The sequence below is a fragment of the Xiphophorus maculatus genome, chromosome 3 (genome assembly GCF_002775205.1).
Source record: "Xiphophorus maculatus strain JP 163 A chromosome 3, X_maculatus-5.0-male, whole genome shotgun sequence".
Classification (NCBI taxonomy): Eukaryota; Metazoa; Chordata; class Actinopteri; order Cyprinodontiformes; family Poeciliidae; genus Xiphophorus; species Xiphophorus maculatus.
The window spans coordinates 9783964-9799726 of record NC_036445.1 but is presented as its reverse complement, the minus strand read 5'-3'; the positions used below and the strand labels follow the sequence as shown (position 1 = coordinate 9799726).

Sequence of the window (15763 nt, the reverse complement as noted above, 5' to 3'; positions counted from 1 at the left end):
TTTTAAACAGCTTTATTTTATGAAGAGACTTCACATACTTATGGTTTACATGTTGTTTAACAAAGCAGACATTTCCAGGTCCAGGTCTTGATGGCTATGAAGCTTAACTAAGGTAAACTCTCAACAAGAATATTTAACATGAACAGAAAGTAAACAACAGAAGAAGAACATTAAAGACAGTGGAAATTGGTAAATCAGAGTTAGAGATGTTTTCAAAGGAGTTGCATTTTATATTTCTATATACTGTATTTTTCGGAGTATAAGCTGCTACATTTTTCCCACGTTTTGAACCATGCGGCTTATAGCCCGGTGTGGCTTTTCTGTGGATTTTTCTTCAGCCACTAGGGGGCTTCTTAGCAGGAAGTGAATCATTGGAAGTCAAAATTGGAAATAGAAGAAGAAAGTGCTAATTTTCATTTAGAACAAGCACATGCTAGCAGCAGGCACAACGAAGAAATTTCTTCAAACTCATATGATGCAGCTTTTAAGTTAAGGGCCATCGATCTGGCAGTACAGGAGGGAAATAGAGCCGCTGCACGTAAACTCGGCGTGAACGAATCCATGGTTCGGAGTTAGAGACGGATTAAGGAAGCAGCCCTCTGCTGAGGCGGAGATACCAGCAGCAAATATATATACATTTCCAGTTTTTTTGTTTGTTTGTTTGTTTTTTTTTTTTTTGTTAAAAAATGTGTAGGTGCGGCTTATAGTAAGGTGCACTCTATAGTCCGGAACATATGGTATTTTGAATGTAATAATGTTACAAAGTGGTTCAGTTTTGTTTACCACTTGTCCCTTTAAACATTGCCGTTGAAACTTTGCTTCACTCAGTATCCCGTTTTTTTTTTTTTAGTAGCAATATGTTGCAGATTACATCTATGTACATGTTTTAATTAAAGCCAACACTTCTGGCCCATTGGAGGAATATGAATGTTTCCTTTAAAGGTAAATGTTTTTTTTTTTTTTCTTTTTTAACTCACCATTGTTTTTCTCTTTGAGATGTGTTACATGCTTACACTTTGCTTCCGCCTCCTGATTGTTTATTTTTGTTTTTATTGTTGGCACCTTTGACGGTTCACTGGTGGGGGCGGGGCACAGCCAGCCCAGGTGTTTTAGCTGGTGGCGCACCTGAGCGGGACGAGTGATGGTGGCGTGTACGGAGCTGCTGCAGCAGCGGAGTTTTGGACAAAGAAAAATTAATTAAGAATACGGTGCGGGAGGCTCTGGATGAAAAAAAGAGTGCCTTCACCTCGGGACGGATCCACCCAGAGGGGAGCGTCGGAAGTTTTGACCGGGATGAAGTTTGTTTTTGTTTGTTTGGATTTGTTTTGGGAAAACCGGCTGGACGCTAAAGCATTTTAGCACGCCTGCCAAGATCAACCACCGACCAAATCACCAGAGGTGCGGTTTTTAGGAAAAGAGAAAAAACTATATATTAAGATAAAGTAAAAAAAAAAAAAAAAAAACTATTCAACGGAGCGGCGGATGAATGAGGGATCGCGAGGGCTCGCCCTTTTCCAATGGATGCCAGCTGGTCAAGGAATATGATCTACTGATCGGACATCTAAGGTAAGCCCCGCCACACTGTGTGTTCCGTCAGGTGCCCAGTTTGGTTTTCTTTACTTCGTTACTTTTTGTGTAAATTATTACACACTTTGTTGCGGCCCCTTCTCTCCCGTAATCAGCATTAAAATATATACATATATATATATATATATATATAAGAACGAGCCAGGGTGAGGGTAGCGGGACGTAACAGATGCGAAAGCCTGAGCAGGTGTACGGGAGGGGCCCTAGCATTTCCTACTTAAATGGTGGTGATGTTACTGATTGCATCACTGGGTTTAAACAAATGGGGTGTTTTCTTTTTTGTGTGTTTTTTTTTTTCTTTCTTTAATGTAACCTTTTGAGTTGCACTGTGTTAAATGTTTTGTATTTTTTTTCCTGCAGGCCAATTAGTTATATACATGGGTTTGTAAATTAGATTAATAATCTTGTTTCTCTGTTTAGATTTTGTTGTTTGGTTTGACCTGTTCTATTATGGTATGGTCTAATGAAGTGCAGTTGTGTTGCCAGTTTTGTATAAAACCAGTAAGATGTCAGAGCCTTAAAAACATGCTAAACATCACCAGAAGAACCCGGAACTGGCAACTGATGCTGCTTTTTGTTCACCTGTTTGGCCATTTAACCACACTACCTCCCAAATAATTACATTCTTCTTCTGACTTAGCTTTCCAGATGTATCTGTCCTTTACAGTCATTTTAAATTATAAAAGGCAAAACATTCACAATTAATTTATGAACAGTATAGAGGCTTGGTTTGCTTAAACATACCAGGAAATACCACAAACTGGAAGGAGGGACACAATCAGGTTTAGAGAAAGGAAGCTTTGTTGTCTCAGTTCAAAGTTTTCAAGAAAAAGTACTGAGAACTAATGAGCAAAGCGGCCAGAATCCATGGAAAAACATTTAAAAACCAAGAGAAAAGTGTTTACAGAAAGAAATGAAATGACACTAAAAAATAAAACTTGAGCCAGAGGACATTAACATACAATTTGAAGCTGAAGGGGTTATGTTGCTTCACAGTTTTCCAAAGTGTCCACTCCATGCTGTCTGGGTGGACTAGAGGTGACAACTACAGCAGACATTAAAAGCCAGAACACTTCTCCTTGAGAAAGTCAAACCACTTTAAAAAATCTACTGTAGGAACACAAATTGACCCATTTATGGAAAGCCGGACGTTTTTGTGTTCGAGTAATGCATTAGTTTAATTACAGTATAGTTTGATCTGCTTTCAGATGTTTCATAGCAGTTTTCGAACTACATTTCCACTGCTCACATCCTGACGTTGAAAAATGTTTTACAAACATGTTTAGAAATCAATTGTTTGCCATATAATGTCTAAATCTTTTTAATTATTAATTTATATAGGGAAGGCCAGACTTATTTCAGATGTGTAAACAGACATACAAAGACATAATTAAATAGCTTTGTTACACTAAAATCTCTGGTAATAAACTTACACAAGAAACTGAAGAACTGTAGTGGAAATTGGTTGAATTCTATAAAGATATACAATTAGTATATTTCATACCGTTGATCCAACTAATTGTAAGCCTGTTAGTAAGTTTTTATAATGTAATACAGAACATTAGTAAAATTGTTTAGCAGCATCCAGATAGTGAATGTAAATAATTCTCCATGGGTAGGATAAAACTTAAATTTATTTAATCTTTTTAGCAATTTGCAATAGTTTTATAACAGTGAATGGGACTATTTTGTAACACAATGCTTTAACTTAATCAAGCAGCTAACTCAATAAAAGTGCTTTATAAAAATCAGGTAATGACTGCTAATGAGTAATCTACACTTGTATTTAACTATTTGTGTGCTTTTCGTTGTCACTGCTTCATAATCAGCCTTTTTCAATTTTCCTGCTTCTTGCCGTTGAGTTTTTGTAGAGCAGCTTGAAATGCAGGATGTGAAATGTAATGTAGAAATCAGGAGTATTTATTTAGTAATATGCAGTTCTAAGAGGTCATGAACTGCCTAGGGCAGAGCAGCTTAGGGCCTGGACATTAATGCTAAAATACTGACGCTAAAAACTTGGAGAAATGTACTCTTAAAACATGCAAAAAGATTCACTAAGCCCTGTGGAAACCTGCTTGTTGGGGATTATATGTTCTCTGGGGTGCAAAACAGAAATGTCCTGCAGTTAGCAAAAAACAAACAATGAAATGAACAGCTAGTGCAAGTTGTCCATACTTTATACTATAAAAATATGTCAAATATATTTTAAAACAATTTATTGAAGTAAGTCAAGATAATACCTGACATCAATCTGGACTCATGAATATTTATTTCTGTGTTTCCAGTGGTTTTAAATATTTTGTCCTCGTCTTCTTCCTTATTTTATTCTTACTGTGTAAAAACCTTGAATTCTCAAAAAGCTTTTCCCAAACTGAGACTCATTTTTTGCTTAGCTTGAAAAAGCTGTCCATAAAGGCAACGAATTATGGCTTTTTTTACCCTCAAAGGACAATGTGTTCCTTGAAGTTAAGACATTTTGAAATTAATGAGCCACTCTTGAAGAAACTAAATTCGAATTGCTCAAAGAAACATGAAAAAGAGTGAAGATGTTGTTTCTGTTTGAGAAACAAAAGCTTCAATGTTGGTTCCACATTTTAAAATTGCAATAGTGTTTTTTAGATCAACCTCCAAGTTTTCTCTTGATGGGTAAATCTGTAAAACTAATTTAAAGTTAATAAGTATGGTTTTGCGAAAAGGTCAATGCAAAAAAAAAAAATGCACATAAAAGGTTGATTCTCTGATTCTTTTATTTTACACATTTAATTTATGAGTACATTTTAGTGTCATTAATTTCCATTTTGTCTGTTTTGGGTTTTTCCTGTTGTAGCTGTGCACAGCAAAGTGAGACTGTTTTTCATTTTTCATCTACTGTCTGCCTAATCCAGATCCTAATCCTAGAGCAGGTTCAACAAAACCAAAGTAAAAAAAAAAAAGTCCAGAAATGGGTCCAAATAAATATTAAGCACAAAAGCTGTGGTTTAGTTTTACTGTGATTCAAGCTGCACAAATCTATTCATATTGACAATAGCTGGATTTTATGTGTATGCTTAAAATGAAACATAGCAGCAGCAGCTGCCTCAGATATTTATCCTACAATTCTACAGTTCCCTTTAGACCCCCTGAAATACACCAGTGAGTTGTTTTGCTTGCATTGCTTTTAGTTTTACTCCTCCAGATCTGCCACTCACTCCATTTTCAGCAGCCAAGAAAAAACTCAGAGTAGCTAAACTTATTATGCCCATCACTAAACGGGATACATACAAAGTAAGATAAACAAGTTGTTGAAAGGATGAAGAAATCAGCTGCTTGAAAGTCACTTCTTGTGAGATGTTGATCATAAAAGATCAAAGTAGCTTCTTGATGGGCACGGTTGGGATTCTCAGGGTAAATTAATGCCACAGTATCAAGGGTTATACCAAAATGTTTCACCTAAATGCGTCATTTTCTGTTTGGTTTTGGCAGAAGAGAAAAATATTCTTCCTGTGATTACAAAATAATACATCGAAATATTAGTTTTGTTCTATTTTTTACCTATAATTATTAATCATAGTTTGGCCAAGTATAAACAGCCAATTAATTTGGCTTCAAATGTGTTTACACAGAATGTTTTGCTGTTCTTCTGTTTGTACAGTAACACTGGGAGTTTGACAAGCTGCTAGCTGATCTATTAGCTGAACTATCTCTTCAGGTAGCCAGCCACTTTAGATACTTTAACTAAGCGATGAATGCTATTTGTTTAGTTTCCAACTAAGCAAACAACGCAATACGTAGCAACCATGTAACATTCCTTACCACATAACCATTTTCTAATTAAAACTGAGTTTTGGTATAATCCAGTCAAATTTAGTTATTGCCAATTAGAAGTAAGTTATTTAAGGATGCTCAGCTGCTTCAATTAAGTTACTCTTAGCAATCTGCTTCTAATTACAACTTAGAATAAGTACTGAGGCAACCTAAGGGTGAGTTATATGGAACTTAAATATTCTGATAATATTCTGTTTTATAGCAATGACAGTGGCAATAGTACTTTCAATCAATCACAGTTTTATCAGCAATGTGTCTGGCAATGCTTCACCGAATTCATTGTAGCTCTCAAAGTAAGATGCTAGAGGCTATTTCAGCTAACCTTTACACCAATTAATATTTCAGTAGTATTTCTATTAATATTTCTAAACAGCACACAACAACTTTGCTCAGTCAAATATAGTGACAACAGTTGATGCTCCTCTATAGCATAAACAACTGAAAGAGTAAAAGTAATGATCCCAACCTGGCTACATAAAGAAAACACTAATGTGATGAACAAATTGAGACCAATGATAAACAAGCAAGACTGAAAGGTAAATTCTGGGCTCTCTGCCCTTTTGCCCTTTGTCAGAGGTATGCTGGTGACACAATAAGTTGAAGAGATGAAAATGGTTCAATTTCCAATGATTTGGCTGCAAAAAAGTATCTCATATTTCTTAGTATAAAATATATTGATATTTCAACTGTTTAGACATGTCAAACTCTTCTATTTTTGTGTGAGACTAGTCATATTCATATTTTATGATTAGGATAACCAATTATCAATCCTGATTAAGAAAGACACTTTATGCAGTCCATAAATCTAGCATTTATGTTGCTATAAGTATCACTTTTGTTTATGATGTTTGTTCGTGACCTTTTTGCATCACATGCAGACAAGTTCATTTATCTATTAATGAAGTTACTCTATTGTAAAGCACACCTGTCATTAGAGTTGAATTTATTGCTCCTGCACTTTCATAATTGTTTGTTGTACTTAAGAGCTTTCTGAGATATCTTGCTCCTCCTGAGGTACTAGAAGTGCTGGAGTTAGTCCATTGTGACATATACCTATGCAGTCTAGAGATAGTCCAACTGGCCTGAAGGATTTTATCTAGCATGTGCTTTTGTTCTGTAGATAGGGCCATTACCTTATAAGTACCCTGTTAATGGCCTCAACGCATCTCGCAGTTGCACAATTGTTCCTTAGACTTCGACTTCGACTTCGACTGACTTTGTTGTCATTTTCAATGCACAGGGTGTATACAGAACGAAATTTCGTTGCATACGGCTCAGGACAATGTTTGAGGTTCCAATGTTGTGAGTAAAATAAAATACAGTATAAAATATGAATATAAATCTAAATATAAAATATAAAGTGCAGGACTGACAGTAAAATAGAAGTTATTTAGCTATGTACATGTGCAAGGTATAAAGTGGAGACCAGTTTTTGAGTGCAGTCCAGTTAAGAGTTCAGCAGTCTGATGGCAAGTGGGGAAAAAGCTGTTTCGGAACCAGGTGGACCTGCACCGGATGCTGCGGAACCTCTTTCCAGAGGGCAGCAGGGAGAACAGTCCATGGTGGGGGTCTGAGGGGTCACTGATGATGATTCGGCCTCAGGACACGCATCCTGCATCGATGGTTGACCTGACACTTCGCCCTTTTGCCTGAGCTGGGTGTGGAAGGTTGTTGCCGAAGCAGTTTCTCCTTGTGTGCCTTCTTCTCACTCACATGAGAGTTACCGAACTCTTTTGCAAGCTCAACCAGGAAGTCCACCCGTCTCTCCTGCACCCCAATGCATGCCTGATAAAGCACATGTGCATTCAGTGCTGCCATGTCAATCATGTTTGCCAGGTTTGCTGACCAGCTGTCACATAGTGATGGAACCTTGGTCACCCCCTGCAAGATTATGACTGAAATAAATGCCATTAGTTCTTGTGAACTAAATATGTGAAGCAGTCACCTATTTATCCTCCACAGCACAAAAGGCTGCATGCAAATTTGCATGTGCAAAGTCTCCCAGATTTCTTTTGCTTACACTTTTTGCATGATTTTTTTGAGGTGGATCAACACAATTAATCTGGTTAGTTTATTTCTAAACTGTCATTTTATACCCTCTTAGCTTTATTTCAAAGAGAAACATTACTAATTTCTTTTAGAAAACCCTTTGCATATTTTTTAAAACAGATTGTATGTTTTGCAAACTCTATGTACATTTGGCAAAATGACCTGGATAATGTAGCACAACATCATGGATCAGCTGCAAAAGGTCATATCTCTCCAAAAACACTTAATGTATGCTTCAAAACTAAACTGACTAGTTGTAGGTATCATAGATACCCACCCCCAACATGGACTATTCACATTCCTACCTTCTGGCCTGACGGTCAACGACCACATGTACAATAGAAGAATAGAAGAATAGAATGAATGGATGCTAATTTGAGCCATCAGAGTCGTCAGTTTGGACTCGGGGTCTTTTGGCACTGTTTCAGCAAGTCTGGGGAGAAATCGAAAACCTAGCACTCCTAGTGTTGCACTTACAGTAATAGACCTGAGTGAATGCAGTGCAGTGTGTCTTCTAACTCTCAAGATCCCAAACCAGCCTCAACACCCTGTCTGAAAGATATAAGAACCTCCTTAATGTCCTCATTTGCCTCAAGGGTGCCAAATGAGAACATCAGAGAGTTCCTTGGGGCAGACTGAGGCTTTTGTGGATTTACGCTGACATTCTCTACCTGTACTTCAGTGTGTCCCTGCCTGCAAATGCATTACAACGAGTTTGATTGATATGACACGCACGTTCAGAGACGTCATCTGGTGGTGCGTTTTTGTGTGCTGCCCCATCCAGAGGGAGGAGAGCGATCTAGATCCAGATAACTTGACACACAGCCACATCGCTATTGATTGCTGAATATATTAGAGGTCTGTGTGCGGCGTAAAAGTGCGTGAGTGGAATGAATAACGGGGACTGGGCTCGAAATTTTCCACTTATTGCTCTCTTGTCCGTTCAAGTTCCCTTTATGAACCAGTATATATGCAACTATGCATGTTTTTTCCTCCTGTTTTTACTGTACAGCAGCCTTTTCCTATACGAGCCTGATTCATCTGCTGCAGTGTGGAGCAGCTGCCGCGTCCCGCATTGCAGCTCCGCAAGGACACGGCAGCTACAATGAACGTGTCAACCTCCATAGACTCGTATATCATAATAATGACGCTTTCCAGCGATTCCCGGCCGCTCTTAAAAAGACAGCCTTTCTGGAGCAAAGAGGCGCCATGAAGCCACCTTTGGCATATTAGAGTTGCTTTTTTAGTGCCTCTGGTCCTAATCTCTCGCTGTGCGTCTGCAGGATGTGACAGTGTGGGAGGACAAATTAAAGCGTCGTTGTCCTGGGCATTGCGAAAAGATGTGGATTTAAAGAAATGGAACTCAGAGTTTGTCAAAAGGAACGACAGAAAATCCACAAGTTGCATGAATAGCCCCCAATTTTATGGTTCTCCACAACTACAAATGCAAACAAATTGAAATAAAAAAAACAAACACTAATCTCATAATAAATATTTTCTAACACAAGGTTAATATGTGAATTTGATTTTGTAAAATAGTTTTTCTTAAGGTGCAAATGCAATTAGATGCTTTGACAATTAGTGCGGGGCCTGAATTCTGGAACGCGCAATTTACACCCCGGTTGGCTGATGAAGAAAATTGATGAAGTGCTCCGATTATTAATTTTCTGTTTGTACTTTTCTCCTGAAAAAGAAACCGTGTCGAATTGAGGAAGAAGTAAAAAAAAAAAACATTTGAGAGCATCAGCTAATAATGTATGCTCCGTTAATTCATTCACTCATCTCTCCATCCAACCATTCAGCCATTCATGTATCCATGACACAGTCAACTCCTAATGAACACGACATGAAAGAATAAGCTTGCCCATATTAATATTAAGCTGAATTATCAAGCTGAATCTCCGAAACGGTCCAAAATAAATGTCTTACCGTGCACAATAAATTTCAGGCGAGGTGACTTTCCGGTAACCACCGTGGCCAGAACCGACAGGAGTATAAAATAATTCATCTTTTCGTGCGGATCTGTCGATCACTGTCGGTTTGTAGGATTTGTAAGCTGATTCCTTCCCTGAAGCTGTCTAGTGAGGTTCCTTCCCCGAGCTGCGTTCCAGAGACGCGCCAATGTTCGCTGGTCCCGGTTCTCTCTCCTCCGTCTCCTCCGCCAGCAGTCAGGTTCGGTAAAGTCGGGGTGTCAGGCTCCACCTCGGAACAAAAGGCGAAAAAAAGGGGGGGGGGGGTGTCTCTTGTCAGCGTAGGAGAGGAAATCACAGCTGGGGGGATTGGAAGTCACTGTAAATCGTTTGATTTGGTCACTGATGTGTGGAGTAACGTCATACCTGTTGCTTACAAAGATGATTTTCACTGATAAGTTTGTTTTTGACAGTGATCTCATTTTCTAGTGTTATATTCTGGCGTTTGATCTCACATCTTTGATTTGATCATATTTATTTGGAAGAAAGAAAATCCCAAAATAAAATATTTATTTCCTTTCTCCAAAATCATATTGACAAATTATTGTTACCAATCTTTGTCATACTTTAAATTACCCCCTTTTGTCAGTATGGCATTTCACAGAGTTGGAGCACACAGAGAGTCATTGCACTATGTTCTAAAATGCTTCTAAAGAATTATGGTCAGAGGATGGAGAGGCAGAAGGCATAGGGGGGATACAAGAAGGTCCTGTGCATCTGTGGCTTTCTCCTGGTACTCTGACTTCCTCCCACAGCCCCAAAACGTGCATGTTAGGTAAAGTAGTCTCTCTAAATTCCCCTGAACAGAGAATATGTGTGTGGTTGACTGTGTTGTTATGGATGGATTTCAATTGAAAATGTTAATGTTGATTTTGTCTCTGATGAACCATATCCATATTATATTTTGAATTATTACCTTGTTCAAATACCTAGTGATAATGTAATTTTCTGATGGACTCCACCAGATTTGTGTCTGAAATGTCCTGCTCTCTTAGGGAAGTAAATTAAATTGCATTTAATTTAATTTACATTTTTCTTCTGCATATCAAGGAAGATGGTAAGAGAGATAAAAATAAAAAAATCACCATAAAGTAGCAAATTACTGCAGCACACAGTGGTGTTCTGTGGTCAAACCAGATCTTTTCCACCGATGTCCACTAGATGACACTGAGCTTTTCAGAAATAAGCATACAAGGTAAAGCCAGGCTGACCTCATGTGAAGCAAAGTATGATCATGTGGGATAGAACCTCATGCCCACTGTTAAATACAATGAAGTATAAGTGAGACTTTGTACCTTTCTCTCTTTCTAAAGCCATGAAAACCTTGATCAAGAGCAAGATATAAACCCTTAAAGGCTTTTTTATCAAGCCAATCAATTAAGTATCTTTGATACTTAATTGATTGGCATGTTGTCTTGTCTTCTCCAGTTTGAGGAGTGACAAAGAGAAACTAACCATTGATTTCAGATCCCTTGGGAAATTTGAAGTATTAGGAATCATTGATAGTATCACACATTTCTGCATATATGTCTGTATTCTGTATCTGTTGTTACTTTCATCTTTTACAGAATATTTTTTTACTCTTAATCGAGTAATTCCTTGGATGCCTGCTTTTTTTATTTTTAATTCAGTCAATATATGTTGAAATAGTGTCAGTCTTACTCGAGTATAAGTTTTGGAGATTCCACCCACCTGTGAGCAACACAACTCAGGCAGGGAATGATCCTCTGTTGGTACTAATGGGTCCAAACAGTGCATAGAAATGATTCCCCACACCATTATGCAACTACCAACAGTCTGTACCTTTGTACCAACAATCTGAACCTTTGCTACAAGGCCGGATAGACCCGTGCTTTAATGTTGAGCATATTCTGACACAACCAAGGTTGCTTTGAAAGTAAAATAAAAACTTACTAGAACAGGTAGCATTTTTCTTTTGGTGCCTAATTTTGGTGAGCTGTGCAAATTGTTGCCTCACTCTTCTGTTCTTAGCCTACAGGAGAGGCATTCGATGTGCTCTTTTTCTGCTGGAGTCCATGTGCTTCAAGGTTTAATGTGTTGTAACAAGAGGTTGTTTGAGCTCCTGTTGTGTGTCATTCCAAACCACTCTACTCATTTTCCTTTGACATCAACAAGGTGCTTTTTGCTCTCTCAAATGCCCACTGGACATTTTCCTCTTTTTCTGATGATTTTTTGCTAATCTGATTGTGCAGAAAAATCTCGGCAGATCAACAGTTTCTGAAATATTGAAAAATAAAACTTCAAAATTCATGTGATGTTTTTAGTGATCTTTAATAGATACTAAGACCCCCACACCTATGGCTAAGTTTGATTTTTGCCTCATCAACATCCTCCACTGTAATGTCCAATTAATATGTGCCAATAGTGCCCAAGTGCCTGATTTGAAGTGGATCAGCAGTTTCATTCTGCTGTGCTTGCATTTGTGAGCAATGCTGACTGAAATGTATGAACCTAAACAACTATAAACAATGAATCTCTGTTGATGGTACTAATAAAATGTATTCCTTCAATTTAGTGAAACTGATCTCCTAAGTGCCATTCAGAGAATAATCTGACTGTTATGAGAACTTTCTGTTATGAGAATCCCTCTGCCCTGTTTCCACTGGAAACAGGGCAGAGGGTTTACTTTTTTTCCACTGGAAACAGGGCAGAGGGATTTTCATTTTCCCTTCCAATCAGAGAGCACTACATGTCTTACAAAGGTTGACATTTCCCAGGTACTCCAGCCTGAATTTGTCATTATATATCTCATTCAAAGGCTTTAATTGTCTCCACATGTTGCCACTGAAATTTAGACTTTTGAGCACACTCTAAAGAAGCAACTTTTTGGCTTTTTAATCAAGAGTAAATTTCACTCACATTCAGTTCTCTTACTGATCTATGAGACTGAGAAAAAGTATTTCCCCTTTACACTTTTATTTTTTGCTTTTTGTCACTCTCAAATGGTTCAGCTTCAGTTTTATTCTTATCCCGGAGGAAAATTGGTTTGCAGCAGGAATCAGAAAAGAAAAAAAAACCAGAAAACATCCACAAATGACATCGCATTCATTCTCTTAGCACACTTATTAGAAAAAATAACTCATGCCCTAGCATTAGATGCACGACACTCAAGATAATAAGAATATAAAATATGAATTTCAAAAAAATGTAGAAAATGGTTTGGGTATTAGTCTAAGCTAGAGAGATTAAGCTCCACAATAACTGCAGGAATGAAAGAAACTCGATCGATCTTTGGTGTCCTAAAACGGTGGCCAGATGGCAGATCAAACTCTCTACAGAGTGGATGTTCATCATCATGATGTTTAATATCAAAAATAACCTGAGTAAATACAAAAAGCAGTTTTCACTTGGTGAAAGGACATAAACCTACCTGGCTTTATGTGGCTTCCTAAATCTAATCAATGGTTGTGACATATTTGACCTTCCAGCATTTACAAGAAATCTGTTCCATCTATGTGGAGAAATTTTGGTTTACTTTTTTTTTTTTTGCAGAATTATTCTGACTCAGTCACGTTGAAGGCTTGTTGAGTATGAATTTCCTCTTTACTTTCAATTTGACCTAAGTTTGAACTTCGAGTTCAAAATCTGCACAATCTTTTGTTTTTCTAAGCTATTCAAAATGTTCCCTGTATGGTGTATTTGTTTGTGTCATTGCCCTGCTGCATAACCGAAGCTTGTGGTCAAAGATTGATACCCAGGCAGGTAAAGAGCAGATTTTGTGGTTCCATCAGTCAACACAAATTGCTCTGATCATAAAGAAACAAAAAATTTGCAGACCATTAGTCTTCCCCCATCCATGTTTGACAATTTCTATGGTACTGTGTTGTTTCATGCCAAAAAAGTAATGGTTATTCTCTCAAAAGTCTTGGGGATCAACAACATTTGGCTAACTTGAATTGAGATTGTTGTTTTCTTGGTCAACAGAAAGCTTCCTCTTAAGCTCTCTCACATATATCATTTTTGCTAAATCTCCCCCCTATCTTTATTTCTCTTCTGTTGCTCCATCTATTGTAGCGAAATGAATTTATTTATTAATAGTCATGTTATTTGGCTACTTTGGGTTAAGAAATGTTTTGTATCAGAAGGAAATGTGTGGGTATGTGTTTGTGTGTGTGCAGGCGTGTGTGTGCACAAGGTATTGGGTCATCCTAACGGTAAAAGTTAGGAAGGAATTTATGACTTTTCAAGCTGTAGAAAGATAAGTTGAGTTGTTGTGTTTTAATTCATAGAAAACATACTCTAAGGATTCCAAGAGACTCCCCATAACAGCCCAACCAACATAAAGGAAGCCATAAGATCTGCTCCAGCCTAAGAACGGACTGGTAAAAAAAAAACTCTGACTGGCTTCAATATAAATACACCCAGCTCAATATTAAATCTGGGGTTCTGAGAGATATGTGTGAGTACTGAGCTTGTGTATGAGGCAGGTGTGCTAGAAGAACCCTCCATGTTCAGAGTGATGATTAATTTTTGTCATGAGAGATTTTTTTACTCTCTGCAAAGTCTACCCAACAATCTAGTCAACCTGTTCATTCATCTGCTCATCCATCCATCTTTGCTTAAATGAGAGGATTCTTTCCCTGCTCTTCAAGGCCATGATTAAATCTAGGTTCTGACCACTAGGTGGCAGCAGAAGCAGAGTTTTAAAAAAGTATTTCATTTCAACAGGGAGCGAATGGAAATCTTAATCTTCTGATGTTGCTTGAATTATTGATGTGGATATGCTCTGTTACATTCTGGACCTTAGTGCACTGATTTGTATTCGTAATATTTAATTTTTTGGTAGGAAGTCACATTTAGAACAAGGTAGTCATTGGCTTTAAACATTAATCACTACTAAAATATGTATTCGTTTTTCATTTAATGAGAGCTGTCTACATGAGGGTCACATAAATATTCCAATTGAAAAAACAAAGAGTTTTGCATATTTTATTCATCAAACTCACAATGCAGCACCCGAGTGAAAAAAGGCTAATGCAGCGATCTGTTATAGTGTGATAATTGTAAATGGGGCTTTTCAAATATGAAATTGACTGAATAATTGTTTATTGCAGTGAATTGGTATTTTACTCATCAGCCACTTTGCTAAAGTTGATTTGTCAGGAGTTAAATTTCTAATAATGTTTTTGCAAAATCACACGTAACAAATAACATTTCAAAAAAAAAAATAGAAAAACATCTGGTGATATCTTAATCTTTAGACAATACAAAATTGCAATGGAAAATGATGCAGTTCAATGAAAAAAAGATTGAAATCATACATCAGTTTGTCTTAGGTAAAACTAAATGAAATTGTGGAAGGTCTTATGTTCGTTGTAATTAACTTCAATAGATCCTCTTTAATCTAAAGTGATTCAGGCTTGGGGGTTTACCGTGTTTTACTTAAACCATGAAGCAAATTGAGGTGATTTACTTCTGCTTGTTAATCTAATGAGGCTACCTAATTGTGCTTTCAGTGCAGGCTGCAGTATTAAGTCAATATACATCACATTCTGCAGGATCAGACTGGTAATAGGCAAAAAGATAAGATTATAATTGCAATACTTCAGGTATTTGCAGTGTTATTACATAAACATGGCAGATGAAGAAAGACAAAAAATGTACTCAAAGTAGTCTGCATGATTGTGATCATCTTATTAAGCTCTCAGCACATCATGCAAAGTGAGCAACAGAATAAGACTGTTGCTTACTTACGTCTTGCATTTTAAGTCAAAACTGTCTATGAAATTTGAATAATGTTGAAAGCACTCAGTATGATTAAAGCCAAATCTCTGGTGATTTCTTTACACGGACTGTTTAAAATATATATTTCTCTCAGTTTTACAGCTAGGTTGCGTCAGACTAGGAGGAAAATCTAAAAATAACTAAACTCAAAGCTGCACATTCAGTGGGCTCCCGAGCTGACAAGCCTGATGAAGACTATGTAAAGTTACATAACAAAATATCACATTTTATAGTTTGAATAATGAATTTGAATAAAAGTAAAAGGCTATTTATGTAGCAGACATTTTTCTCTGGTTTCTCAAGCATAGCCAAAGAAAACCAAAGTTTACTGCACTTCTAAACTGTCACCTATTTGAGCTTCTCTTTTATTGTCCTGAAACAGGAAAACATTTCGACTGATTTAACATCAGCCCCTGAAGGACCAAATGATCCTTCATTTCAAACTGTACACAGCAAACATCCTGTTTGCTGTATATAGTGTTTGTGAGTATTTGCTTCATCTATGACTTTCTATCAAATATATATATTTTAATTTACTTCAATTGATTACTAATATCCCAGCTAAAAGTTTTGAGCACAAATATCAATGCATTTTATTTTTAAAAGAA

General features: G+C 37.2%; 1 protein-coding gene across 1 annotated transcript in view; it reads right to left on the bottom strand.

Annotated features, from left to right (window-relative positions):
- Nucleotides 1–9658, bottom strand: part of LOC102231237 (semaphorin-7A-like) — a 61998-nt gene extending 52340 nt beyond the window's left edge. The window contains exon 1 of the mRNA XM_005800406.2: nt 9370–9658. Coding sequence (XP_005800463.1) covers nt 9370–9448 — 79 coding nt within the window. The 5' untranslated portion in view covers nt 9449–9658. The remainder of the gene's footprint in view (nt 1–9369) is intronic.
- Between the last annotated feature and the right edge of the window lie 6105 nt (nt 9659–15763).